Source organism: Lagopus leucura, unplaced genomic scaffold, assembly GCF_019238085.1.
Source record: "Lagopus leucura isolate 7727_CA_CO unplaced genomic scaffold, USGS_WTPT01 Super-Scaffold_760, whole genome shotgun sequence".
Taxonomy (NCBI): Eukaryota; Metazoa; Chordata; class Aves; order Galliformes; family Phasianidae; genus Lagopus; species Lagopus leucura.
In genome coordinates, this window is record NW_024962257.1 from 6,431,389 (window position 1) to 6,458,921 (window position 27,533).

General features: G+C 55.2%; 1 protein-coding gene across 1 annotated transcript; it reads left to right on the forward strand.

Annotated features, from left to right (window-relative positions):
• The first annotated feature begins 111 nt into the window (after positions 1-111).
• On the forward strand, positions 112-25,798 carry LOC122176137 (delphilin-like). Its single transcript, XM_042864447.1, is given in 25 exon segments — positions 112-504; positions 592-663; positions 1,946-2,100; positions 9,697-9,951; positions 11,309-11,394; positions 11,608-11,677; positions 12,481-12,575; positions 13,761-13,944; positions 15,993-16,147; positions 17,709-17,810; positions 18,574-18,671; positions 19,079-19,196; positions 19,290-19,615; positions 19,723-19,881; positions 19,883-20,005; positions 20,007-20,138; positions 20,911-20,998; positions 21,882-21,959; positions 22,572-22,768; positions 23,151-23,306; positions 24,078-24,164; positions 24,329-24,458; positions 25,108-25,226; positions 25,381-25,545; positions 25,727-25,798. Coding segments are annotated over 25 exon segments (3,606 nt in total). The 5' UTR covers positions 112-120.
• Positions 25,799-27,533: the final 1,735 nt, after the last annotated feature.

Here is a 27,533-nt window from a genome sequence, read left to right on the forward strand (position 1 = left end):
TTTTTGTGCCCTAGGGTGCAGTGTCATGGCACACCCAATGCGGCATCTCCAGCAGAAAGCACCACTCTGAACAGAACGCTCCCACACCACCGCCTCCCTTTGTGTCTTGCAGTTGCAGCCATGCCGACAACCAACCAAGGCTGGCCAGAGGCGTTTGGCTTCTCTCTGGGTGGCAGCGGGCCCTGCTACGTGCTGTGGGTGCAGGAGGGCAGCAGTGCAGCAGCGGCAGGGCTGCGCCCGGGCGACGAGGTGCTGGAGCTGGAGGGGCAGCCCGTCGCCTCACTGGGCTGCCCGGCGTTGCTGGCATTAGCCCGGCGCTGCAGCTCCGTGCCCCCCAGCATCGGTGTGCTGTCCAGGCTGCAGCGTGCAGACCTGCCTCCAGCCCCACACCTGGGCTTGCAGCTGGTGGGCGGCAGCCCCCCTTGCGTGGCCAGTGTGGCCCCTGGCTCTCCTGCTGCCACCTGCGGCATCGCTCCTGGAGACTTGCTGCTGGAGGTGGATGGCGTGGCTGTGCGCAGTGCCGAGGCGGCGGCCGAGCTGCTGGCATCCTGCAGTAGGCGAGCGCTGCGACTGGGGCTGCTGCGGCCGCAGAGGGACCTCGGCCCCAGCGCTGCTGCTGTGCGCATGGAGAGGAAGCAGAAAGCGCAAGAGTTCAGCAAAAAGGTAAAGATGGGGTGTGAGGGGGGCACGCAGGTGGAGCTCAGCACCACGCTCCTCACATCCCGTGTCTGGCACACCCACACGAGGACACCCAGGGCAGGCTGATGGGGGTGGATTCATGGAATCGTAGGAATATTTGGGTTGGAAAAGACTTCTACTGTCGTCAGTGCCAGAGAGAAGGGTCCCATCTTGCAATGATTGCTGAGAGAATAAATGGGTGCTATGAAGAGCTTTGGGTTTGGAGAGTGCTCATTCTTTTTGCTCTATGGGACCACATCAACACTTCCTGAGTGCCCTCCTTCTGCCTGAGCATCCCCGTGTAGTCCTACTGTGTGAAAAGGGAGAAACAGTGCTGCAGTGACATCTTCATTGTGCTCCTGAATGCTGCCTAGTGGGTAATTTACCAAACATCACCCTGCGCTAATTATGAATTTGATCGCAGTTGTTTTTTTTAATCTTTCTAATTTCCATTTCAAAGCAGCCTTTTAAAATGCTGTTATGAAAATAACCAGGCTTGTGTGTTTTTTGATCCCAAGCTAATATAGGAACAAAGCATTCCTAAAGAGATCCGTGGGCCAGACCCCCTTGGTCGGCATTCCAATTACAGCCTCACAGATAGGCACGGAGCTGTGGGTTTGCAGGCACTGCCCTGTGTGCAGATCCACTGCCTGCTGACTGCTTCTGTTCTAACAGTGCCCAGGTGGTGTTTGTAGGGCTGGAGCTGGGCTGCCCCTGCTGAGCATTGTGTGTGGCAATCACCAAAAGTTGCTTGGGGTCTCAGTTGAGGTCAATGTTGCCCTCTGTCCCCTGCACACTGGGCACAGCGCCTCAGCCTGGGAGAAAACATAACAGAACTGGCCCAGCACTAAGCTCATTGAAACACCACATTCCTCGTTCTCACTGCGCTGGACCTTGAGACAGAAAAGTTTGTAGAGCCATCCATAGGGAGCAGCTGCTGTTCTGTCCCAGATTCAGTAACCTTGAAATGTACAGCACGTGGTGGCACCCAGAATCCATGGCAGGGGGATGGTTCCTGTGGCCACCTCCCTGGTGGCCCTGGTGGCCCTGTGGGCTTATCATGCTAGTGTCCCTTGTGCAGTGCTTATGGCATGCAGTGCAATGGGATTGGGGATAGGCATGAGATGCCAAATGACGAAAGTTTCACTTTCCTTGCCACACTGCTTCCCTTCCCATTGATTGCCCGGATGCTGCCCCTAGTCAGATCTGATCTGTGCCCTGTACTCACACTTGTCCCCTCTCAGTGCCCCTTCATTCTGTGCTGCAGGTGGATGCCATCCTGGGGGACCATCCCGAGCTCAAGGAGCAGGTGTTCGCCGCGCTGAAGCAGTACGCAGCCGAGCGGAGGGTGGAGTGCTTGGCCTGTGCCCTGTGCATGCTGCTCACCCAGGAGTCCCACCAGCACCTCATCGACAGCATCAGGTACTGCCTGGCTGACATCACCCATGCCATCAGCCTGCCTGGCAGGGCTGTAGGGGCAGGGGGCTCTGCGCAGGGCTGGGGGCCAGCTCCCACATCCTGGGCTGCCATGGTACTGCTCTGCTGGTGGTCCCTATGGTCCCCAGCACCTCTTGTGCCTTGGCATAGTGTCTGTGTTATGGGTACCTGAGCATGCAACTGCACTGCTGTGCTGATCTCGTTGTGTCCAAGGATGGGGACAGGGCCAGGGACAGCACGCGGGCACGTGGCAGGGATTACAGCCAGGCTGAGACAGTAGCCATTAGGGAATCAGGTCTCCATCTGGCCCCGCTCTGGGCCTGGCTTTCCAATTCCTGCTTTAATCAGTGGAATTGCGAGATATTACCGTTACCATAACAACATCCCTGTGCCAGGGTATCTGCCTTGCTCTTGAGGTCCTGAAGTGGGAGAGTGAGTGCCTCTGAAACCAGGAACCCCTGGCACCTCCAGATCAGACCCCACTGAGGTACCCTCAGAGGGGCACCAGGAACCACCACCTGGAGAATTTTACGGCTTTTTATTTTCCCCACAGAGGGGACTGCAGGAAGTTTTTCCATTGCCCTCCAGACCCAAGCCCCTCTGCCATGGGCACACTTTCCCTGGGGCATCCCCATCCCAGCAGTGGTCTGCTGTCCCCATCCCGAGGTGCTTTTCCCCCCGTGCCATGTGTGAGGTTGGCAGTGGGGCTGGGGCAGGATGCGTGGCGAATCGGGCAGCTCATCTCAGTTTAATGAAAATGAAATATTTAGCTTAGGGGAAAGATTTACCGTCTAATCTTGATGAAATGAATTGAAGGGAAAAAAAGTTGCTTTGGAAACAATGTTTCCCAGCTGAGGATGTATTGGTGGGAGCTGCATGCAGCTCTGTGTTTGCTGTTTGTGCAGAACATGAGCTGCTTACCCCGGAGTCCAGCATCAAGCAGGTTTGCTGCTGAGCAAGAGCTTTTAGTGCTTTTAATAACTCACTCAAAGGTGCTGAGAAGCTCCTGTGTGTGCTGGATGTGTAGGATGCTGAGAACGTATTTGGGTTATTTCCACAGGGCTCAGGGCTCAGCCCCATGGCAGAGGTGCCCCAGACCCCCATGGCTGTGCAACCCCCCCAGTGCCCACAGCCCTACAAAGCAGGTGGGGAAACAGTGAGACCAACCCTTTCCATAGCATGGGGCAGGTGAGAGCAGTGCTCATGGGCAGGAAAGGAGGATGTTGGGGGGTGATGTGAGGGATGCTGGGGGTTCACAGTGCTCCCCATGCCATCAGCCCTGTGTTCCAGCAGACCAGCTGAGCCCTGCATCAGTGTGCAGGGTGGCAACAGTGACAGTGACCCATGGGGGATGACTGTGTGGCCGTGCAGAGCTAAGCAGCAAGCACATCCCTAGTGCTGGTCTGATTGGATCTCTCCTGCAGCGCCGTGTTTATTCTGGGACCTGGCTGCCACTCTCCTCCTTCCCCACGCATCCCCCTGCCCAGCTCCGTGCTGCTGTGCAGTGTAACCCAAGACCCCCAGGCTCAGCACAACGCTGGGACCTGGGGCTGCAAGCAGCGCTCCTCCTCCTGCTGTCCTCAGGCTGAGCTTTTTCGAGTTGCTTTTTTTTTTTTTTCCCTCTTCAGCTCAAATGGATTTCATCCCATTTGCCCAGAATTAAGCTCCCGCAGATTTTAATTTGCTGACATTTTCTTCGGGTTGTGGATAGCAGGGATAATGCACGTGCTGCGCCGGGTCCTCCCTGTGCGCAGATCCCCTGCCCATATGGTTGGTGGCTGTAGTAAAAGTGCACAATTGTAGTTCTGCTCAGGAATGATGAACAGCAGCGGCGCGGGGGGAAGATGAGCTGCCTCGGGTGAGTAACAACGGACCCTTCCTGGGATACTAGGGGGCTGGGAGGGGAACGGTTGGAAAGCTGCTTAATTCCGGGATCTAGCACTGCAAAAAGGAGATATGTGAAAAGTTAATCAACTCTTAGCAGCCGTAGTGCATCAGAGCTGCCAATGCCAGAGGCTCTGTGGGGTGGGGGAAAGGGAGATCTCTTCTCAGTTTGTGCCCCTCTGTCACCTGCGGGCACCAGAGCACAGCTGTGACCCAGGGGTTCATTCTTCTCCTCATATCTGCCCCACATGGGATGTAGGGGGCAGCTGTGGGTCCTGGGGTTCAGCTCTTCTTCCTGGGATGTCTCCAGCCCAGGCAGAGCTGTGGTTCAGGCAGGGAATTGCTCTGACTCTGCTCTGGGCACCTTGCAGTGCCAGGGTTGTTGACACAAAGACAAGTGATGCAGACAGGATCCTTGCTGCATTTCAGAGGTTAGGAGCTCACTGAGCACCGTGTTCCCCTTGCTGTCTGCTGTGCCCTGTGCCTTTCCTCCCACACCAGCAGTGTCCCAGTATCCATGTCAGTGCTGTTTCAGCTCACAGCAGTGGCACTGAGGTTTGAAACATGTTTCAAACAGATGGACAACAGAACTGTGGAGCTCTGAGCACAGATCTCCATTCCCCCCATTGACCTTCAGTGTTCTAAAAGTTGTGCATGCCACTCCAGCTCCGATGCCCTGCGCACAGGCACTGTCCCATTAACCTGGATGTGATTAGCAGGACGTACCCATATGCTGGTGCACACCCCAGGTGCAAGAACCCATCGGGTTTTCAGGCTGCTGCGTGCCATGGGGCTCCTGTAAGTCCTTCTGCTGTGCTTTGTTGCAAGGAGAGCACAGTGAATGCAGTTTGTTCCTTCCCAGCCCCTGCTGAGGGGCACCGGGCAGCCCCAGTGTCACTCTCAGTGCTGCAGTTCTGCCTGCAGCCCCTTTGATCCCCAATGCAGACAACACTGCTGCCTGCTGGGGATTCTCTCATCTCAGAGAAATTCCATTGAGCTCATTTTAATAACAGTCCCAAGACAATCTATTTGTCCCAGCTTGTTTTTCACAGCAATAACATCACTCGGCTTCTTCCCATATTAAAATGCTGAGGCCATCTGTGGCCACCTCTGGATGAGAAATTTCATTTTATCCATCAGGGTTTATACAGGACGCACCGTGCTGCTGCCATGCCTGCCCCCCTCCCCAAGACTGCATGCCCTCACGGACAGCTCGTGCTCTGGTTGGGGCTGGGGCACCACTGGTGCATGGTGCAGCAGTGCTGTGCTGCTCTGCAGGGTAGAACTGCCACAAAGTGGGCAGCAGGAGGTGATTGAAGGAGAGGAGGTGGCTCTCATCTGCTTCCATTTAAAAAAATCCCTATTCTGATAGCTGGACATGTGTCCTACGGCCCAAACAGGAGTTAGGGAGAAAATGTGCCACCAGTGGGGCACCAGTTGGGAGGGAAGTTCTGTTGGTTGCAGTCAAGTTCAAATGGGCCAAAAGGTCATGGTGCAAAATCTCCTGTTAGGGAACTAATTTGGTTTGACAAATCAAGCTGCTCTGTAATGCATTGCCTGCATTCACACCACCACCGATGTGCAACTTCAGTTTTGTAAAGCAGCTCTGTGACCTGAGGTGCGCTCGGGATCTCAAACAGATCACAGAAAATGGTTTCTGCTGTTCCTACACCGAAGTACACAGCAGTCATCAGCAGTTCCCCGGGGTGGGACCCGGCTGGGAGGGGCTGTGTGGCTCTGTGGTGAGGAAGGGCCCCATTCCCTTTAATGACTCTGCGGGCACATCTGCGGCACATCTGCGGCCCGATGAGCGATTATCGACCATCGGCTGCGGGGACGGGGAGACAGCCCTCTGTGCACAGAAAATCCATGGTGGGAATGCACCGCTCTGTGCTCGGGGGCAGCCACGGCCATCCCCCAGCTGCATGTGTGCTGCAGGGTGCAGGGTGACCCGGCTGTCCTGGTGTCACAGCACTGAGCACTATGGAGATATTGGGGGAGAGATGCGGGGGACGGGGGGGAGAAGTAGGTGAGCTCTGAGATCTGTGCGATGCCATAACTCGTGTTGGATGGGTGAAGTTTTCTGTCTCAGAACCATGTGACATTGGGCACTGCAGCTTGCTCTTGGGGCAGAGGTGTTTTCTGGCCTGCGAGCCATTGGTGTGGCACAGTTTAGACATAATCCCAGTGTTGCTCAGTGTTTTCATCCTCCCTGGGATGTGCTTTCTGCACGAGGGATGCAGTCAAGATCTGCTCTTTGATAGCTGTTTTGAGGCAAAGCCATACATTTTTCATTTTTTTCTCCTTTGGTGCCTGGAGATTCTCTCGCTTCTTTAGCTCCAAAAGCCTCACATCCTCTGTATCAAACGCCGTGTTTCAAGACGGTGGCATTTAAAATAGAGGATTTTATCTTCTATCCTTGCTTCCAAGAGTGGCTGTGGCACCCCAGGGGGAAGCAGTGCTCCACAGTGCTCTACATGTGCAGGAGAGCTGAGGTTCGGGTCCTGGTGCTGCTGCTAGGCCCATGGCTGCAGGGATGGGTCCAGTGGGTGCAGTGTGCAAGCAGCACTGAACCCGCGCAATCTTGCCTTTAAGGTTTCTCACCCATTACGGCAGCATGTAATTTAAACAGAAGCACTTAGAAGTCAACTAATTAGCACCAGCGAGGCATCCCTCCGGAGTTCGGCGCGAAGCCGTGCCCTCCTTTCTGTTCAGCGTCCTTCCCAGAGAGATCCAGCTAGAAATCACACATACTGCAGGGTTAGGGAAAGCAAAAAGGCTTCAGAGCCGAGTTTTGGGGCAGCGCTGGCGCTGGGGAGAAGGCAGAGTGAAACCAGCGTTGGGCACAGCGCGGGGCGAGAAGCAGGCACAGGGCTGTGCCCATCTGTCCGCTCTCTGCGTGCACGGCGGGTGCCAGGGCAGTGCCCGCTGGCACCGTGCGGGGCTGGAGCCGGCGTCGTGGGCGTGAGCCGGGGCTGAGCCTCAGCTGCATGCGGAGCTGAAGCGTCTCCTTTTGTTCCCGCTGCACCTTGGACAAATGGGGAAGGACCGGAGCTTCTCTCGGCATTTTCGGTACGTCTGCACTCCGTGCTGTGCCCGAGGGTTGGTGCACGGTGTGGGGCTTGTGCTCCTGCGGTGTCCCCACGATGCACGGCCGTGCGAGGGGACCCCGCTGCCAGGGGCGCGAGGAGCCAGGGAACGTGGGGCGAAGCTTAAAGGAACGCTGGGGCCGGGGGCTGGGAATTGCACATCAGGGTCTGCTTTGGCTCTGTGCACGCAACGCACAGATGGGTTGGGGTGCTGTGGGGTGCAGAGCTTGTGGCTGGGTGTTGTAACCGGATGGTGCCTGTGGTGAGGGCACTGAGCTGTGCGTGCTGCGGAGCGTGGCACAGGGCTCAGCACCCACCACAGCTCCTGGGAGGCACCGCCTGGGTTGTGGGGTGGGTGCTGGGCTGCGGGGCAGGAGGGAGTCCCTCTCAGGTGCAGTGGGAATATCCATTAGGAAATAAGCTGCAAATGAGCTCTCTGTGGTTTTTAAAGAATGAGACGGACAAAGGCTGAGCTGTGCCAAGCACGCTGTACCCAAGTGAGCATCAGAGCAGCTGGGGACAGGCAGGACAGGCTCTGCCGGCTGCGTTTCCTGGCCTTGTGGGAGCACATGGCCCTTGGGGACATCTCCTGGCCTGGAAAATGCCCTCAATTTGTATTGATTCAGACTTAGTTCTGATGAAGGTGTCCTGGTATGACAGAGAAGGGCTGGCAGTGCTCTGCAGGGCTGGGTGTTGGCAGTCACCATGCCCAGGGCTGGGGGAACCTCAGCCACTGCACTCCAACAGGGAATGTGGGCAGTGCTGACAGAGCACAGGAGGAAGAGAGGGAGGAAGGCAGATCAGTGCTGATGTCACATCAGCCAACGCCACCCATGTGCTGCCTGGATGGTGGGTCACTTGTTAAGGACAGATCTGAGCGCTCACCACATTGCATGCCATTGAAGCTCTAAAATACCTCCCTGCAGGTCTCTGAGAAGTGCTGTGCCCATCCTAAGGATGCTCTGCAAAGGGTTTTGGAAGAAGAAAATCTTTTGTGCACTTATTAGGATTATTATTACTATCATTAAGCTCCTCTCCCTGATAGCACCAAGTTTCACTGCTAGCACTGAGTCAGTCCATAAAAAAAAGGAGTCTCTGGGCCTGCTTTGAGCTTGTGCTCTGTTGCTGCTCCGTTCTCCTTTCTGCCAGCCCACAGGCAAAGGAACCACCCCGGCAAAGTGGGGCAGCCCTGCGGGAAGCTGTGGGACCGATCTCATTCATCCAGCTGAAATGAGAGCAGAGCATCTCTGCCCTTGGGAGGGAAGTGGGGCTCAGCCTGGCCCCAGCCCCTGCCGCCTGCCTGCAGCTGAGGAGCTGCTTATTAGCAGCACTGCACTCATTTCTCACTGCATTTCTCATTGTTGCCTCATCACAGATTGGCTGTGAATCGTGCTGGTGTGTTCACTAATTTTAAATTATCACCTGGCACTATGTGTGAACATCTGTCGGCCTTGGGACCAGGTGAGCTCTGCCTGCTCTGGCCCAGCAGGAGGGCACGGGCTGCGCCATTGGGCTCAGCCTGGGTGCAAACAGCTGTGTCCTGGTCTCAGAGGTTTGGGATCTGTGCTCCTTCTCCAGCTCCATCCTTGCTTTCAGATTCTTTTAGAGAAGATACCCCAGGGTTGAGGACCCCCCAGTACTCCCAGCCCAGATCTTTTCAGATGCTCTCTGCATCCTGCTGTGAATCAAAGCCACTCCATAACATGCAGTCCTGAGGTGCAGGGTGGTGACACCACATCCCTGCTTCCTGCTAATGTAGAGAGCATGTCCATGAGATGAGGTGTGTGCAGTAAAGAGAGGTGCCAGCGGTGCTGCATATGGAGCGGGCACAGCTGCAGCAGTGAGATGCAGTTTGGGTGCAACAGTTAGAGTTGCTATAGAAACATCGTGAGATAACATCTCCTCCAGAAGCCCCTAAATGTGCAAATGGAAAAGGTGGGAGGAGATGAATGGGGTGTCAGTGTTTCACAGCTGTGATGGGAAAAGGAAAAAAGAGAGGAAGGAAAGGCATCTCCATGTGTTGCAGTGCGGGAGGTGTGTGACACCCCAGACAAGAGCTGCAGGGATGGGCAGGGGGGACGTGGGCAGGGAGGGCCATGCGGGGACAATAAGCACCTCACTGGGGCCCTGCAGTGTGTGAGTCTGCCAGGGTCCTTGGAGCACCTGTAACAGGGATGAAGGCAGAGAGAGGTCTTCTCTGTAGAGCTGGCTGCTGGGCCATAATCGGGTGAAAAACAACTGATGCAAGGCTTGAGCTGCACCTTGCCATTGGCCCAGCAGGACTAGCAGCTAATAGGGTCTGGTATGGGGCATCAAGGAGGAATGGAGCTGTTGCGATTGGTCTCTGCATAATGCTGTGCTGCAGAGAGCTCTGACCTTCTCACCCCAAGGCGCTGTGCATGGGACAGGGCAGGAGATGCAGCCAGCATCCATGGTGTCCCCTTGTATCCTTAGCATCCCGTGTTCCTGGTGCTCACAGGCAGTGCTGAGGCTGAGGGCACACAAGGGACTGGAGTTCTCCTTTTCCGGGCACTGCTGGATGCAGAGCTCTGTGCCATCACGCCCTCAGTCCCATCCTCACTCTCTGCTCTCCTTGCCCCTTTTCCAGGATTTTCATCCCCAAAAAACACCGGCAGCGCTTCGATGAGGTGGTGTCACAGAGCCTGATCAGCAAGCTGTGCCGCTCCAAGAGTGAACAGCACAGCAACCGCCTGCGGCGCAGCCGGAGCGAGGACCACCAGGAGAGGCTGCTCGTGTCCACCCGTGCCAGCTCTGTGCCCCGCAGCCACGAGGAGCTCAGCAAGAGCCTGCGGAAAACCACCTCGCTCATCACCAGCAATGTGGCCTCAGGGGCTGCGCGCAGGTAATACGGCTCCTGGGTGCTGCCTGGGTGTGTTTGGTGTGGATGGCAGCATGGGGGAGATGCTGGGAATGGGGATGTCTTCTGTGCACAGGATGGGTGAAATCCTCCTGGGATGAGGCTGAGCACAGACCCTTCTTGCTTGAAGGGTGGGCAAGTTTGCACTCCGTGTCCCAAATCTAGGTCACCTTTTCTGTCCCCTTGCTGTTGCAAAGGTGCGTGTGGAGGTGAGCTGGCACTCAGAGGCTTGAAGGGATGGTGGCATGCTGGGTGAGTTGCAGGATGCCTGGGCACGTCAGCTGGGGTGCGGGATGCTTGGCCGCTCCGATGGCCCGCACTGCCAAGCGCACAGCAGGCTGTGCACGTCTCCCTGCCCTGCCCCAGCGGTGTCTGGGTGCCAGGCAGCAGCAGCAGGAGGAAGGCAGGACATGGCTGCACAGGGGATTAACCCACTTCCCACTGCCCAGATGGCCAGACCCCTGCAGCTCATAGCATGGAGCTGCCCTGCTGTGCTGGCGCTGACTGCCGCTGTGCTCCCAGCCCCATCTCACAGACAAGCAGAGTGGGACAGGGTCTGTTGGGGGGCAGGGACTGCTCCTGGTGAGGCCCTGTGCCACTGTGGTTGCTCCGAATCATTCTCCTGCCTCCATCTGTTACCCTCAGGGTGTTTGGCCACAGCACACCTCCCTGTGAGGAAAATTTGTTGCTATGACTTTTCCAAAATTCAGTTCCAACACATTTTTCTCCCTGCCAGTGTAAAACTGGTCTCTATAGTGGTTTCCTGGTTGTGAATGGTCTCGGTGCTGTCACTTTCCCCAGGAAGCTCTCATCTCTTCCTGATGCTCTTTCCAACATTTCCTCACTGGATTTCACTTTTTTCTCATCAGTCTTTGGGCTCTTTGCCCCCATTCTCTCTTATTCTATGTAATGTATTACAGCCTGTGCTTCACTTTAAAAACATATTTGATTTGGAGCCCTGGGCTGTGTTTTTATGAGTGCAGTAATTAATAGAGTATCAATCAATGCTCACAGGCTCTGTTCCTTCAGCTCCCATCTCCAGCATCCCCATCTCCCCTGTGCTGCAACCTTCATGTTAATGTACATTCAGCCTTAGCTTGCAAAAGCTGTAACTGGATCTAAAGGCTCCAGCAGAGACCCTGTGCTCAGTGGCCACAGTGGCAGCACGCTGTCCTCATCCCAGGGGTCAGCAAGGGGTGTCCCTTTGGAAGGCATCAAAGGGACTCGGTGAGCAGCGCAGGAGGTACCCAAACAGAGGGGCTCCAGTGGGGCTGGGGAAGGAAACAAAAGCCCAACGTTTGTTGTGTTCTGATGTCACATTTGTTTGTTTTTCTACCTGCAGGACGGTGCGAGTTTATAAAGGCAACAAAAGCTTTGGCTTCACACTGCGCGGACATGCACCAGTGTGGATCGAGTCCGTTCTGCCAGGTAAGAATCCTGATGGCCACCAGGCTCAGACCAACCCAGCTATCTATGGCGTGAAACAGAAGTGCTAAGTGTATGTTGCTTGCTAGAAAATAGCCGAGGAGCTTTACAAGGCTGCAGGGTCCCTGCTCTGGGGCACAGAAGGCATGGAAGGGATGGGGCAGACCCCAGCCCAGGGGCAGCAGCTGCAGCCCCACTCCTTCCCTCTGCCTGCAGGGAGTCCGGCTGAGAAGGCTGCACTCAAACCTGGAGACCGAATCCTATTTCTTAATGGCCTGGACATGAGGTAAGTGGCTCCTGGAAGGAGTGTGCTGCTGTGGGAAGGGGCGCAGTGGTGTTCATTACTAACCCTCATAGAATAGAAGCCAGAGATGAGCATCCTTCAGAGCTATCTGCTGTGGGATGTGAGGGATGTCACCCCACATAGACACCTCCTGTAATATTTTTCCATGAAAACTGAGTATCAGAGGAATATTTCAGCCCGGCCTTGCTTGTCCTTTTACATCACTGGTGCTGTGGCAGCAGCCTGTATTTCACCAGGTTGGGCTTTCTGCAAAGAAAAGCAAGAGCAAAGGGTTAGGATGGACTACAAGATAAGAGAGAGTGATGAATATTTAAAGGTTAAACATCTGATGCTGCTGCTGGCAGTGCTCAGGCTCTCACATTTCAGCTGATCCAGCAAACTGTTGGCTGATGCAGCAGCTCCAGAACAGAGCATACCCACCTAGAGGCTGTTCTCTGAGCCCACATTGCAGTGGCAGTGCCCCAGGTCAACCCATGCCCTTCCCAGGGATGTATTTATCATCCACTTCACATCCTCTCCATGCAGAGTTAGGACAGGCAGAGTCCCCCAGTGCTCTGGCCTACACGAGAAGTTCACCTACTGGGGCTGTAGATGCACACCCCACACCCATTGCTCACTGTGGATGCACACTCCATGCCCGTTGCTCACTGTGGCTGCGGTGATGCAGCGTGATCTCAGCTGAGATCCTGCAAGAGGAGAGCCAGGGAGCTGCAGCCAGGGCATGGTAGGGGCTGTCTGTCTGCAAGGAATGGGGTGGCCCTGACCCAGCTGTCTGTGCCCTGCAGGAACTGCTCTCATGACAAGGTGGTGTCGATGCTGCAGGGCAGCGGGGCGATGCCCACCTTGGTGGTGGAAGAGGGCATCGTCAATTTCTCCAGCGGTAAGTGTGCTGCAGAGGGGGTGCCCTGAGGGTCAGGAACCCCAGATTCAGGAGTTCCTAAACTCCCTGTGTGCATCGGGAGCTGCCAATGCCCGTGGGCTCAAGGCACTGAAGGTACTGGACGCTGCTCCCCACTACCTGCAGAGCTGCTCCTTGGCTTTCTGTGGCCAGGCTGAATCCTGGGCTTGGCCGCTGCCCAGCAGCTCATTGCACTGTGTGATCGTCCTTGACAGCCCTTTCCAGTGTCCTTCATATGCAGTCTGTGCTGTGTACTTGACTGGAGTAATCCAACCCTGTGCATCCATAGTCGCTGTGCAGCTATCACGGCTGTGTGTGGACTGTGCTGTGCAGAACTGCTGACATGAATAATTCAGCTTGCTGCTGGGAGCGAGCTGGAGGGAGCAGGCGGTGCATTGTGTCAGTGATTGCAGTGAGGTGCAGGAATATGGTCCTGCAGAACTCACAGTGCTGCATTCCCAATGCAGGGAGAGGGGCAGTGTGTTGTGGTGGTGCTGTTGTGTGATGCATAGGGCTGGGAACTGGTGACTGGATTGTCCTTCTGGTGCGGTGAGGGCTCCCTCGAGCCCTGTGCTATCCACTGCTTTGCATGTGCCCTAGAAACAACAGCAGGAGCCCCAGTGCTCATCAGTGCACAGCAGTGGCACTCAAAGCCCCATGAAAGAATCCAAAGCAGGGTGACACAGTGAGCAACCCTGTGTCAGTACCATTCCTGTCATCACACTGCTTCCCAGAGGCCAAAATCTGTCTTTTTTTTTTCCTGGGGTAACCACCCCTGCACCAAAACACCATGATTTGTGTTTCAGTGGAGCTGAGGTGCCTGTGCTCTAAGCTTTCCCGCATCAGAGGGATTTCAGCTGCCCAACAGAGGTGCAGCAGATGTGAGCAGTCTGGGCTTCAGGCAGGGATTGGGAACACAGGTATTGGCCCAAGAGACCCCGACAAGGCCAAGCAGACTGCATGCCATGCTCTCAGGCAGCTCAGTGCAGGCAGGGCAGTGCAGGACCCCCATATGCAGGTCACGGCTCTGCCATCTGCTTGGTTTTCAGGCTCCCGGGGGCACACAGCTGCCCCAGTGTCCTCCTGCCCTGTCCAGAGGATGGGCTATGAACTCAGCCAGCCCCTCTGCCTGTTCAATTCTCTTTTCTCTCTGCCTGCGCCTTGCAGACTCTGACTCTGCCGACTCCCCGACCAGCTCCTCTGCGCTCACCTCCCTGCAGTGGGTGGCAGAGATCCTCCCCTCTAGCATCAAGATTCAAGGGAGGACCTTCAACCAGCAGCTGGAGCACCTGCTCACCCCACCTGAGCGCTGTACCATCTGCAAAGCACTGGAGAGCTTCTTCCAACATCGGTAACTTCTTAGCGGTGCCATTCCCTTAGCGCCAGTTCTGATGGCCACAGCAGGGACAGTCCTGCAGCAGCACAGCCCTCAGCCCGCAGGCTCAGAGCCAGGCTCAGCTGTCTGCTCTCTCCAGCTGTGCATTTTTCTCAGGGTAAGAGCTGAGCAGGAACCCATCTCTCACTGGGTGTCCTGCCCGCGGACAGGGCAGCACGGTCACCTCTGGTTCCCCTGCCATACGGTGACCTCATCCCCTGCAGCGCTGGCTCTCTTGCTGCCTGGCAGTCCCCACAATGGCCGTAGGTTCTGTTCCACCTCTCTGATCTCACCGGGCTTCATTCCCAACTCCTTGCTCTTCTCAGCATTTCTCGGCAGCAGAACAGCTGCAGAGTCCTCATCCCACAGCTGTACCCAGCTGAAACCCAGCCTCAGGATGTGTCATAGCAACCTGCTCTCTGCCCTTCATCTTCAGCCTTCCAGCAGGGACGTACCACCTCTCAGGGCACTGGGAGATATTCACTGCCCCTTCCCACAGCTCAGCACCTGCTCTGGGGATGTGCTGCTCAGAGCCAGGCAGATCCTGATGCTTTCATGTAGCACTTTGTTTCCATACAGACAGATAAGGATCTCAATCCTGTTTTGCAATGAAATGCAACAAACCCCTCTGTATTTAGGTCACTGGCAGCGATAAGCTCCCAAGGAGCATTGCTGGGGCTGTACCAACCTGATGTGGTCAGAGTTGCACCCAGAGCTGCAGGTGCTGACTTGAGCTGCTGGAATCCCCCAGCGCCAGCTGAATGAATCCACTGGGGACCAGCAGTCAGCACACTGAGACGATAAAGCAGAAATCATTGCTTAGAATCCTCTGAGACAGCTCTGCTCCTGCAGGATTCCCTCTGCATGGTTGCAGCCTCTGGGACCTGCAGTGGGAGATAAGCCCAGGGGGTTTTGTGCTTGGAAGAACCTGGATGGAATCTGAACACTCAAAACAAATTGCTCAGCCTTAGACAAAATCATCTTGCCTGTAGCTGCCCCAGTCCATCACCTAATCCATCAGCCTGCCCCAGCTGTGACCTGTATCTGCCCTGGTAAGGGCAGGTGAAATCCTCTACATGACATTTCTGCTGCTTGCAAATAGCAGCACTGCCCAGCAGTGAACACAGAAGGGACTCAGGATGGTGGTGCCTTGTCTGGCATCATAGAAAAGGCAGAATACCCACATATAGAGAGCAGCTTAGCAGATAATCACTGTCATCTTTCAGCTCTCCCTCACACACCTGAGGGAGTTCAGTGATTAATATCAAGACAACAGATTTGTTCCTATATACAAAGTCCTAAATACAAAGTTTTCTATATGGAGTTCTTGCTATTGCTTCTACATTAAGGCTGCAGTAGTTGCAGTGAACTTTAACCACTGCTTTCTGCGTGAGTTTCTCAGTAGAAAAACATCCTGACCTTAGCTGTGACCCAGCCTTGCTCAGCTGAGACCCACCTCTTAGAGACCAGTCCCTCTGGGACTGCCTTCTTTCCCTGGGTGTTTCACTCTCCTCACCACTTCGGGCACTCAGCCCCATTATCCTGAGCAGACCCTGTATCACCTTCACCCCACACAGCATAGGACACAGTCCTCATCCCAGCTGCCCACACCTCAGGCCTTACTAGAGCACCTCTATGTCCTGGTGCTCATCCATCCATCCATCCATCCATCCATCCGTCCATCTATCCACCCATCTGTCCAACCACACAACCCATCCATGCTGCCCCATACACACACAGCCTCCCATAGCAGGCTTTGTGGTCTAGCTGCCAGGTGCTGCCAGGCCCTGCAGATTGCTGTCCCTATCAGTCCCACTTGCACATCCCCAGTCCCCCACATCTCTCCCACCAGGATCTGTTCCTTGCCCACAACTCTGCTCGTAGATGACCTGGGCAGCTCGCACCAATGATGAGGCAATCCCAGCAGCTGAGCTGCAGGCAGATCGGGAGGTGCAAAGCTGTGTGCTGGGGCTGTGCAGCTCAGAATGCACTCACTGCCCAGCCCTCTCTCTCCCATTTTGCAGGAACATTGACACTCTTATTGTGGATGTGTACCCGGTGCTGGACACACCAGCCAAGCAAGTCATTTGGCAGTTTATCTACCAGCTGCTGACGTACGAAGAGCAGGAGCACTGCCAGCAAAAGATTGCCAGGTTTCTTGGTTACAAGTCCTTGGCAGGTGAGAGGAAAGCTCCAGCTCCAGCAGGGATGTGCCCAGGGAGTGTGCACTGCTCAGTGCAGCTGCTGCTGTGCTCCAGCTCCTGCTAATAACTAGGGTTTGCTCTGTGAATGTTGGGCTGAAGGTTACTTCTTTTCCTTTTCTGTATAGTTTTGGAAGGGCAATTGCATTTTGAGAGCAAATGTGGTAGTGGTTCGGTTGCAGAGGTCTGGGTGCAAAGGGTGCCAGAAGCTCTCAGGCTGTTAGGAAGCTCCAAAAGGAATTGGTGCTCGAAGGGCAGTGTTCAGATAACAGGTGAATGAGCAATGATGGCAGTGGGGTCTGTGAGATGCCCGCAGCCATGCACAGCACCTGCAGTGAGCACTCAGGATGAAGTCTCACCCCAATAGAGCTGGCTGGGAGCAGCCATGTGCTGCTGTCACCATCCCTTATTGCTGCAGCAGCACGCAGCTGTGCCTCGGTGGGATTATGGGCTTTGCACTCAGACAGCAGAAAGGGGAGGGCAAATTTGGGCTGAAACGTTTTAATCTTTGAATCTGAGCTTCTTAATTGCTTCCAAATTCTTCTACTCTCGGGCATTAGTGTTTTGATATGTTTATTTTAGACTCGGTGTCAGTAAAATGGCACGAAAGAGGTGCTGTGAGGAGAGAGGCTTTGGGGACAACATTGTGGTTTTAGCACAGCCTTTTCCTTCACAGGGGGAACAGCAGAGCAGTCCTGCTGCAAATACCCCTGCTATGCACTGATAGGGTATTTGCTCACCCAGTTTGCAGTCTCAGTTATCACTGCTTTGTTGTGTGTAGAATCGTGCCCCGGTGTACCTAACTGCTGTATGTTCCCAAGAACACAGATCCTAAAATGGAGTTTATGAACTTCCGAAGATCTGGGGGGAAATTAATGTGTGTGCAGATGGCAGCTGTGTGCCAGGAGTGCCAATGTGTGCCCCCAGCCCTGGCAGAGGAGGATGGCACTCTGTCCCCCAGGACCTGTCCCCCTCTGCGAGCTGCTCCCTGGCTCCCACCCTGGCAGCGAGGGGCAGTCTGTGAGTGCTGCTTGTTTTGGTTCATGATGTGTGTCCATGTGTGGGAGCATGGCCAGAGATCCATGAATTTGGGGTGATTCTTCCTCCTGTCTTCTTCCAAACTCAGTGGCAGTCTCTGATGCCTGTGTCTATTGGTCTGTCTGAGCACCAGTCCATGGGACACGTCATACTGAGGCTCCAGTATCCCCGTCCTGCTGTGAGTCTGAGCCTCTGAGCCATTCCACCACCAGAATGGTTCTCCAGGGCAGTGTTACAGCACTGCTCCCACTGCCCTGTGTCCCTCAAGGGCAGGTAGTTATTGCTGAACACCAATCCTGCTGGGAAAAGGAGCAATTCCAATTTTCCACTCTGTGCATCTGCATTTGCAACTCAGTCTGCTTCCTGGCAGCAGCTTGAGGATGGGGAAAGCCGTGAGCACAGCTGTTGCCGAAGGGCTGGGGGCAGCTCTGGTACAAACAGTGGGGCAAGGGGGGGTCTGGTGGGTCTGTGCATGTCTCACCACTGTGTTTCCTGCTGCAGCTGAGCCCGAGGCAGAGGAACGCTACCGCAGCTCAGTGCGAGGGGCATCTTTGTGCCGGAGCAGCCTCCGGACCAACCGCCCCGAGGAAGGAGGGGCTGCAGGTGGGTGCTGTGGGGCTGGGGTCCTGCAGACTGTGCCCAGGTGTTCTGGGCCACGCTGACATCCTGACCTGGGCACAGCTGGTGGGAGGAGATGGAGCCTTTGGAAATCCATATTTATGAAAGTTAAGCAGTTCCAATAAGAAGCCTCTTAGGCTGATCCTGAACATTGTTTCCAGTCCCCTCTATTGCTCAGAAGTGAATTGCAAGGGTAAGCAGACCATGGGATTTGCAGTAATCAGAATCATTCCTCCCCTTCAGTGATGTGCATCTCCCCAGTGCTGCTGGTTCCCCCCTCTGGGGCATAGGCTGCAACTTCCTGTGAGCTGTGTCAGACAGCACCAAGTTCATAGGCAGAACAGCATCTGTGAAACCACTGTGAGAAAAGCAGGTCAAAATGGCACTTTGTGACTATTGATGAAATCCATTCTTGGCTCAAACTGTTCCTCTTTTCAAAGGAAACCCCACATATCGCCCCTTGTCTGTCCTCCTGTGGTTGTCCAAACTCCTAAACGTGCACTGGATAAATGGCTCTTCCCTTTAATATCACTGTCCAGCTGTGCAAGGTACATCTGCAACCACAGCACAACCACAGCACTGCTCAGGTGCTGAGGATTCACAGGAAACTTCCAAACCTACCAGCATGGTGGCAAGAGAAATGCAAAATATTCTCATTTTATAACTGAGCACACGAATGTTCATGGGTCAGTGCTGTGGGGGCATGCACAGGACGGGCTGCTGAAGGTCTGTCTCTGTTTCCCAGCAGGGCAGAGTGACACCGTGGAGGTCCCGGTTCGCTTGATCCCCGGAGAGAGGCAGGCTGGCGATGGCACGTCTCTGCCAGAGACACCCAACCCCAAAATGGTGCGGGCACCACCTGCGGGCACCACTGCCCTGGAACACGGGATCTCTGCTCTCACAGGGAGCATCACCAGATCCCTTCCATGTAAACGTAGGAAAGCAGATAGAAGGGAGAGCAGGAGGGTTGTGCAGCACTGCTGTCCATGCCTGGCAGCATCCCTGACCCCGGGCTTTTCTCTGGGCAATCAGCTTGAATAACGTGGGGGTCTGTCACAGCCCTGTGAGCCGGAGGCTGCTGAGTGGGGGAGCTCCAGAAAAGGTGAAGGTCAGGGTGGTGCAGTCTTCTACAGAATGAGAGATGTGGGTGGTTGAGTCCATGGTGGATGTCCTGTCCCCGGGACATCACAGGTCCCTGGGTGTGTCACAAGCCAGGCCTTGATTCCAGCAGCTCTTTGCCCTTTTCCCCCCAGATGTCGGCTGTCTATGCAGAACTGGAGAACCGCCTGCTGGGCAGCTTCTCCAGCAAGGTGGGCAATGCTGCCCTGCACCACGCATCGTCCCCAGCCCCCGACCCGGCGCATGCTGCAGGTAGCGCCCGATTTCCCTCAGCTCTGGAGAGAGGCAGACGTGGGGGGGTCTCCAGTGGCAGCAGGAACCGCCCGGCAGCGCCCTGTCCTGCAGGTGCCCGCAGATCGGGGGTGCCCGTCTCATGGCCAAGCGACCCGCTGGCCGCCCAGCAGTGCTACTACCGCCTGCACAGCAGCCTGCGGTCCCCGAGCAGCACCGAGTCCAATCCCTACGTCAGCCTGGACAGCAGCCCGGCCCCGTCCCCCCAGCACCGGCCCTACCCACTCAGCCCGCTGTCGCGGCGCAAGAAGCTCTTCACCTTCTCCAGGCCGCCACGCAGCCGTGACACCGACCGCTTCCTGGATGCTCTCAGCGAGCAGCTGGGACACCGTGTGACCATCGTGGATGATTTCCTCACCCCCGAGAATGACTACGAGGAGGTGAGCGTGGTGCTGGAAATGCTCCATCAGCCTTTTCCCGTGGGGGCTCAGAACATCCCACGATGGCTGATAGGAGCAACCTTCATCCGCTCCCCTCCTCCCCCCAGATGAGCTTCCACGATGACCAGGGCAGCTATGTCACCAACGACGTCAGCAGCAGCGAGTACATCAGCAGCAGTGATGAGGGCAGCTCCCTCACCTACTCCACGCTGTCGGACCACATCCCCCCACCTCCGCTCAGCCCCCCGCCCCCGCCGCCCCCCCCTGCAGTCCCAGGACCCCCAACCTGTCCCTGCCAAGGCCGAGCCCCCCAAGGCCAGCACCTCTTCTGCCCCCAAGCCCCTGGTGAGCCACCTGCACCCCGTTCCGCCTCCGCCTCCCCCCCCCGCCTCCCCCACCTGTACCCTGTGCTCCCCCCCTGCACCGGGGGCTGCTGCACCGCCGGAGTGAGACCAACCACATGAGTGTCAAGAGGCTGCGGTGGGAGCAGGTGGAGAACTCGGAGGGGACCATCTGGGGACAGGTATGGCCTGGGAGATGCAAGGGAGTCACAGGTTTATCAGTGGGGAACTGCAAATGTGGTTCACAGCATTGACAGGGAGAGCATGGAGAGCCCATGGGGGCAAAGAAGAAGCTAAGAGTGAGGCTCAGTGCAGTAAACCTTTGGCACCACGGACTTGGGGCAATGAAAAGCTCTAGAGGTGGATTCAGGGCCCTGCAGGGTGCAGGCCTTGGGAACTCAGCCTCCAGCCTAATGGAGCTCAGCTTCCACCCATGATGTTAGTTGGATGGCAGCTCCAAACAGCTGGACGGGAGCTGTAGGATTGCTCTCCCATCATGCATCCCAGTGGGCACATCCCTCTGCCCTACACCATGGAGAATGAAATGTTTCTTACCGGTGACTTTTGGATGCAAACAATTCCAGGCATCTCTGGAATTCTATGTTCTTAGTAAAGCAGCTGTTCCCCAGCAGCAGGCAGAGAGCAGCATGCTCTGTGGGGCTTCAGTGCAGGACAGGAGCTAAACAGATCTATGGGGCAAGGAAGCAGTGATGGATGGAAATGTGTCCTCCCATCTTCTCTAAAGAGAATGAGTAAATCCTGTGAGATGAGTGTAGAAGCACCTCCTTAGGCGATAAATGACTCCCCAGCTTTCTGCAAGGCATTGCTAGTGTTATAAATGTCTTATAAGAATAGTGCCATCAGTGTGGGATTTCCTGGGAACACAGATCTCCAGGTGGTGGTGGGGAGGGGGCACAGTGCCCAGGTTCCCACCTGCTCCTCCTCCTCCTGCAGCTCGGGGAGGACTCGGACTATGACAAGCTGAGCGACATGGTCAAATACCTCGACCTGGAGCTTCATTTCGGGACGCAGAAGCCAACCAGTAAGTGATAGAGCCCCTGGGCAGGTCCTGGGGTCAGCCTGAGAGGGGCACAGTGCTCCATGGTCACCAACCATTGCCTGATTCCGGCACCTGGAAGACAGCACCATTCACACACAGGGTGCTGGAGTGCTGGCACTGCAGACTATTAAGGTGAAGACCATTTCGCTGTCTCCCTTAATTCTCTTTGCTGCCATTATCTGTTTTCTCTCTGCATTTCCGCCAGCCTGGGCAGCAGAGCTCTGCATTGTTCTGCTCCCAGCTGCCATGCTCAGTCAGCACCACGCCACCCTGTGTGCCAAAACTGCTCCTCATTGCCACCGCAGGCCTGGCTTCCAACCTGCAGCACACGTTGTACCCATCTGTGATGGGCTCTGCTTATTGCTGTCCACACACGTGTGTTGCCCGCACACGGGGACGCACCTCATCACAGCTCCGCTGCTCCCGAAGCTCAGCCCTCAAACAGCTGTGAACACATTTCTCTGTCCATAGAGGGCACCACGAGTAACACTTTTCTGTTTATATGTGTAATAACACACAGTAATGGCAGCAGGCGTGGGCAGAGCCAATCTCATGCGGGCAGGTTCCGATGGGATGGACTGTGGGAGGGGGATGCTATGTGACCCTTGCCAGGAGCTGTCATTTTGGGGATATTTCTAGGATTTTCTGTGTGTTTCACCTCTCGTTTTACCTTTTTCAGCTCCGAGTCCTCCATTCAGGAGATCTTTGAATCGCAGAATTCAAGGATTCCCGGAGCCATTGCTGTGTGCCAAGCATCAGTCCTCCTATCTCATTCATGGTTTCACTGTTTTCAGCAGTTTTCTTCCCGCTGGAGACAGCTGAGCCTGTCCTTACCCACGATTATATCTCTCAGTTTCTCTTCCAGAGCCAACTTTCATGCCTGAAACATTTAAAAAGAAAGACGTGGTTGAAATTTTGTCCCACAAAAAGGCCTACAACACATGTAAGTAAACACTGTGGTGAATGTACCCCCAAACAGGCCCAGAGATGGGACCGGGGATGTAGAGAGCTGGAAAGGTAAAAGGAGGGAGGCTACATGAGCACCATCCCATGAGCACCATCCCAGCACAGCTCCCCTGGTCTGAGCTGCCCTTGTCACCCAGCAGAAGGCCCTGCAGACCTTGGCTCAGCCTGGGCAGCGGGCAGAGGAAGGGAAGGACAGGACGGAGATGGGATGTGACTCATTGGCCTGGGAAGAGCTTGCAGGGCTGTGGGCAGGGCTCAGCACCACATCTCAGGTGCTTGTGGTGGGGTGGGGGCATGGTGGGACCTGTGGGGTCCTGCTGTCCTGGTGTGGGGCTGGGCAGGGGCTCAGGGCACGGTGCCCTGCTGCACTGGAGACGTGCATGCAAAGCAGCGCAACAGTCTGACCGGGGGCTGTGGGAGACAGCGATGCCCCAGGACTCCCTACAGCCTCTGCAGTGCCTTGGGGAGTGGAAAGCCCCCCCCGCTCCGAGCACAGATCTGTGCCATCTTGGGCACAAGGCTAAGTCCACGCTTCTTGGCCATGCCAAACATCCTGCCTGCCATGCCACTGACTGCATCCTCCCTGCAGCCATCCTGATCGCCCACCTGAAGCTCTCACACATGGAACTGCGTCAGATCCTCATGACGATGGAGACGGACCGCCTGGAGCCTTCCCACATCAAGCAGCTCCTGCTGTACGCCCCGGATGGGGAAGAGGTGCAGCGCTTCCAGAGCTACAAGGAGAACCCCGGCAAGCTGAGCGAGCCTGACCAGTTCGTGCTGCAGGTGCCTGCTGGAGGGAGGTGCTCTGTGCAGCATCCAGGTCATCTCACTGAGTGCTGCAGGGAAGGAGAACAGGGCAGAAAACACGCAGGGCTGTGATGCTGGGGCTGAGACTGGGGGCACCCACCACAGGGACCGTGTGAGTGGTTCCTGGGAGCTGGCAGCATTGAATGTCCCGTGGCCAAAACATGTCTCATTTTTTTGCTGCACACTAAGGAGTGACTTTGCCCAGCTCTGGCTTACTTTCTGTTGACCTGTGGGCATTGCTATAACACTCACTTTCCTACAGCATGATGCCATTTTTAAGTACAGGGAAAAATTTCAATCTTCTAGGAGGGTCTGTGGTTCAAGGACAGGAGTAATTTCCTCCTCCTTTTGCTCTCAGATGCTGTCAGTACCAGAGTACAAGATCCGACTGCGCAGCCTTCACTTTAAGACCACTCTGCAGGAGAAGACGGAGGAGATCAAAGCGAGCTATGAATGTATTTGCAAGGCCTCTCTGGAGCTGAAAAGTAGCAAGAAGCTGGCAAAGATCCTGGAGGTCAGAAGCAGCCCTGCTGTGGGGAGCAGCCCTTGGTGACCCCAGGGCTGGGCATGCTTTGCCATGCTCAGATGAGCTCAATGAGCTGCCCCAAATGATGGTGAACTCCCTCAGCTTTGCTTTCAAAAAAAAGTCAGGTGGGGTGAATACAGTGTGACAAAAGGCATTTCCAGATGAGAGATGAATTGCCATGGGCTCCTGGCCAGTGACCCCCAGTGCCTCACTAAGTGCTGGGGAGGAGATGCTGGTTGCATGGTAACAAAGAGCAAGCAGGGATCCAGAGCCCCAGGCTGGGCTCCAGGTGTTCTGAGGTCCTGTCCCTGCAGTGCCTCAGTGCTCCAAAGCCATACTGTGAAGAGTCAGATCCTTAGGGAGGGGAACAGCTCTGCTGGATTGCTGCTTTCTCTTTAAAGATCCTGTTAAGGATCCACACATAACATCTGCAAAAGGTTTTTAGGAGGGGAAGGATTTACTGGGCAGCGGGACATTCCTTACCCTGCAGACAGGGAGAGCTCAGCAGCCTCCAGAATTAACTTTGATCCTGCAAGGGATGCTGCTGAGAGACAAAATCCTATTGTGCTGAAAGTGGCAAAGGCACTGATCCAGACCAGGCCCAAGTGCTGCAGGGAGGGAAGGTGCTCCTGGACAGTGCTAAAGTAAGCTGAATTTATTGAACATCCATCTGACCCAAAAGCAGGCACCAAAGGAGATGGGCACCAAAGCAGATGGGCACTGCCTGTGCTGCTCAGTCACTGTGGTTTCTCTTTGCAGTTTGTGCTGGCCATGGGAAACTACCTGAACAACGGGCAGCCCAAGACCAGCAAAACGACAGGCTTCAAAATCAACTTCCTCACAGAGGTAAGGACACAGAGCTTACTTTTCCTCATGCAGGAGGCAGCAGTGCCAGCAGCAATGCAATGAGAGATGGGCAGCACGAAGGAGCCTCTGTGCAGCCAGAGCTGCTGGGTGCTTCCCAGACCCATTCTGCATAGGGCCTACTTCCTTGCTTTGCTTTGCTGCAGCTGAACACAACCAAGACCGTTGATGGGAAATCCACCTTCCTGCACATCCTTGCCAAATCTCTCAGCCAACACTTCCCAGAGCTTCTGGGCTTTGCCAAGGATCTTCCCACAGTGCCGCTCGCTGCCAAAGGTAATGGAACACAAACACATTTGGGAGCATCTACACAGCCTCATGGTTCATTGTGGGTGTAGGGGATAGGGTTTGGTGAATGGTTGGGTATTGGATTGGCCACGAGCTGCTCACCATTGGCATAAGCCGGGAGGAATGGTGCTGAGTGAGAGAAGGAGGATGCAAAAGCAAGAGCTTAGCAGCAGGGAGGTCCCAGCTGACCCATGCTGATGACTGCTGGCTATGTATGCTGTACGTCCACAGTCCAACCACAGGTACAGCCCAGGCTGAGGATCACAGGGCTCAGTGAGCTGCCATAAAGAAATCACAAACATCTTAGGGTCACCCTCTGCATGCTGGCACGTGGGATGACTGCAGGCAACCCTGGGGGTCCTCCTGGCACTCCATCCCCTCCTGCGTGGCAAGCAAATTCCCCTGGGAATTGGTGCTGCAGGGGATAAATAAAGATAAGATAACTCAGCCCCAGAAGTGTAAGTTTTCCCTAGATGAAGGTCTGTACTGGAAGCTTTCCCAGCTGGATTTTGCATGTGGCCTTGCTGCTGTTTAAACCCCACGGACAAGGCAGGGCAGAAGGAGATGTGCAGTGCCTGAGTTGGCAGCAGGAGGCAGCCAGAGCTGGGGAACATTGCCCACTCCTCTTCTTCTGCAGTGAACCAGAGAACACTGACAGCCGACCTGAAGGACCTTCACACCACTGTCACTGACATCCAGATGGCCTGCCACAGCATGCCAGCCACCGCCGAGGACCGATTTGCTATCGTGATGACCGTATCCTTCTGTATAAGAGGCAAGTCCCCAGCACACTTGCTGCCCTCCAGTAAAACCATTTAGTGGCCGCTGTCCTGCCTGGTAGCCATTAGAAGTGATGATGTCCATGCCAGGCCCCAGTCTGGGTTGTTTTCCTTTACGCCATCCCTCCCAGTCCTTCCTGGAGAGCGCGCAGCCCGCCATGCGCTCACTGGACGACCTGCAGCACAGGGCCATGGAGGAGTTCAGCAAGGTGCTGTCTTTCTTTGGGGAAGACTCCAAAATGACAACTTCAGAAGCTTTCTTCGGCATTTTTGCAGAATTCATGAGCAAGTTTGAGGTGAGTTGTATTTTTCAAAGGCAGTCAGAAAAGGGTTTCCTTGCAGCAGCAGCAAGCAGCAAAATGGACATTTTTCCAACACCCAATAAGTTTGAAGCTGGTGCCCGATGCAGGGGGGGGGACATTCTGCAGTGTGCTCCCCACCTCACCTGATTCTTTGCTATTTGCTCTCTCCCCACAGCGGGCGCTCACGGATGTGCAGGTTGGAGACAGCCAGCGCAGCCCCAGGATGACATCCCCCCTTGCCTGGTGACAACATGAGGCGCAAGGATTCGTTGCCAATGAAGTGCAATTTGCTCCCATTGAGTTTGGTTGTAAATAGGCTGCTGCCACCTGCCACCATCGAGCAGAACCGCAGGGGCCGGGGCAGCCTGGATGCTGAGCACACGTGTGGATGGCTGCAGATGGAGACGAGGCTGAGACACTGGTGCACAAAGGGAAACCCTGTGCTGGTTTGATGGCATCCTTCCTAGCGTCCTTCATTTCTAGTGTATCACAGAATCAAGGATTGCAGACACATCTGGGTGAAACCCCACTGCCCTGTGCTCCCATGGCACACACTGCTGGCACCAGGGCTCACTGGAGCCCTGTCACTCATCCCCACAACCACGTTCTGTGTGGTTGTGCAATGTCCCAGCCTCTCATGCAGGATGTGTCCCCAGTGTTCCCCTTGCAGGTGCAGAGCCCTGATGCCAAGTGCCCGAGCTGGAAGCACCAGGGATGGGGTACACTGTGCAGCAATGCTGTGGCAATGGGAAGAAATGAGACCTTGCAGAACCCCAGTGACACAATATGTAGTCCTAAATGAAGATCCAGGCTGGTTTTGCCCAGCTGCTCAGGGGAGCAAGAAAAGCCCCACAGCCCTTCCTGGCCATCAGCTTTGCATAAGAGTTTGTCAGTGACTGACAGAAATCTTCCCAGTAATCTGATGTCATCAGCACTAGACTTATCCGAACTCACCAGGAGCCAGGGATGCCTGAGCATTTTGGCGCCTCCTTGGAAAGCACAAAATCTTTGGTAGCTTAAAAATGAACGGGAGCCCTCTGATGCCCTGGTACTGCCCTGAGAGCAGCAGAGAGCAGCCAGAAGCACCTCGTGCCTTCTGGAACCCGCTCCCAGGGCTTGGGGATGTACAATGACTTGAGCAGGCTGTCTCAGGGGCCTGACACACACCCATCCTGCAGCAGCGGCTGTTTGCTGTAATCAAGGCAATTCCCCGCCAGATGTCCCTGGACAAAGGGCTAGCAGCACCCTGCAGTCCGTGCACGTGCCTCCAGACCACGCAGCGCCCGCCAGCTTTGCGGCACAACACCGCAGTGCGTTACACAGCGAGGCTCTGCTCGGTGCACAGCGCAGCCACTGCTGTGTGCATCCCACCCACCTGAGCCCCCCACTCGCTGACGCCTAGGTGACCCCCCATGCCGATGCCAGAGTGAGAGCTCTTACTGTGCTGAAACACACTGTTACCAACCTGTGCATTATTTATGGGAGACCTTATAACCCTCAAATCTTCTGTTTTCAATACTTTTTTTTAACCCTTCTCCCCACGTGTTTTTGGTTTATACAGCTGTAAGCGCCAGGCGGTTCCCAGCCTCGTGCTGTCAGAGCTCTTCTGTCCCCCAGTGATGGTGCAGTGCAATGCGCACCCATCTGCACTTCATGGTTTGGATGTTCTCACTGCATTCAGGTTTTGGTTTTTGGTTTTGTTTTTTTTTGTAAAAATGTATTAAAAATTCAAACCGCTGGAGGTTATTATGCAACCATCATTAAAAATGTGAAAGTGCTGTAAATAGATTTTGCTACGTGTTGTAACTTTCCAGGATAGCTAGAGCCCCGGCCTCCTTGGTGTTTTTATGTGAATATTTTCAAATTTCAAAACCCAGAACTTCTGAGATACGGTTCTATCATTTGATAATGGGACTGTGTGTATTCATGGTTCAGTATCTACCTGATGCCTATGTGCTGTTCCCAAAATAAAGCTGCTGCCT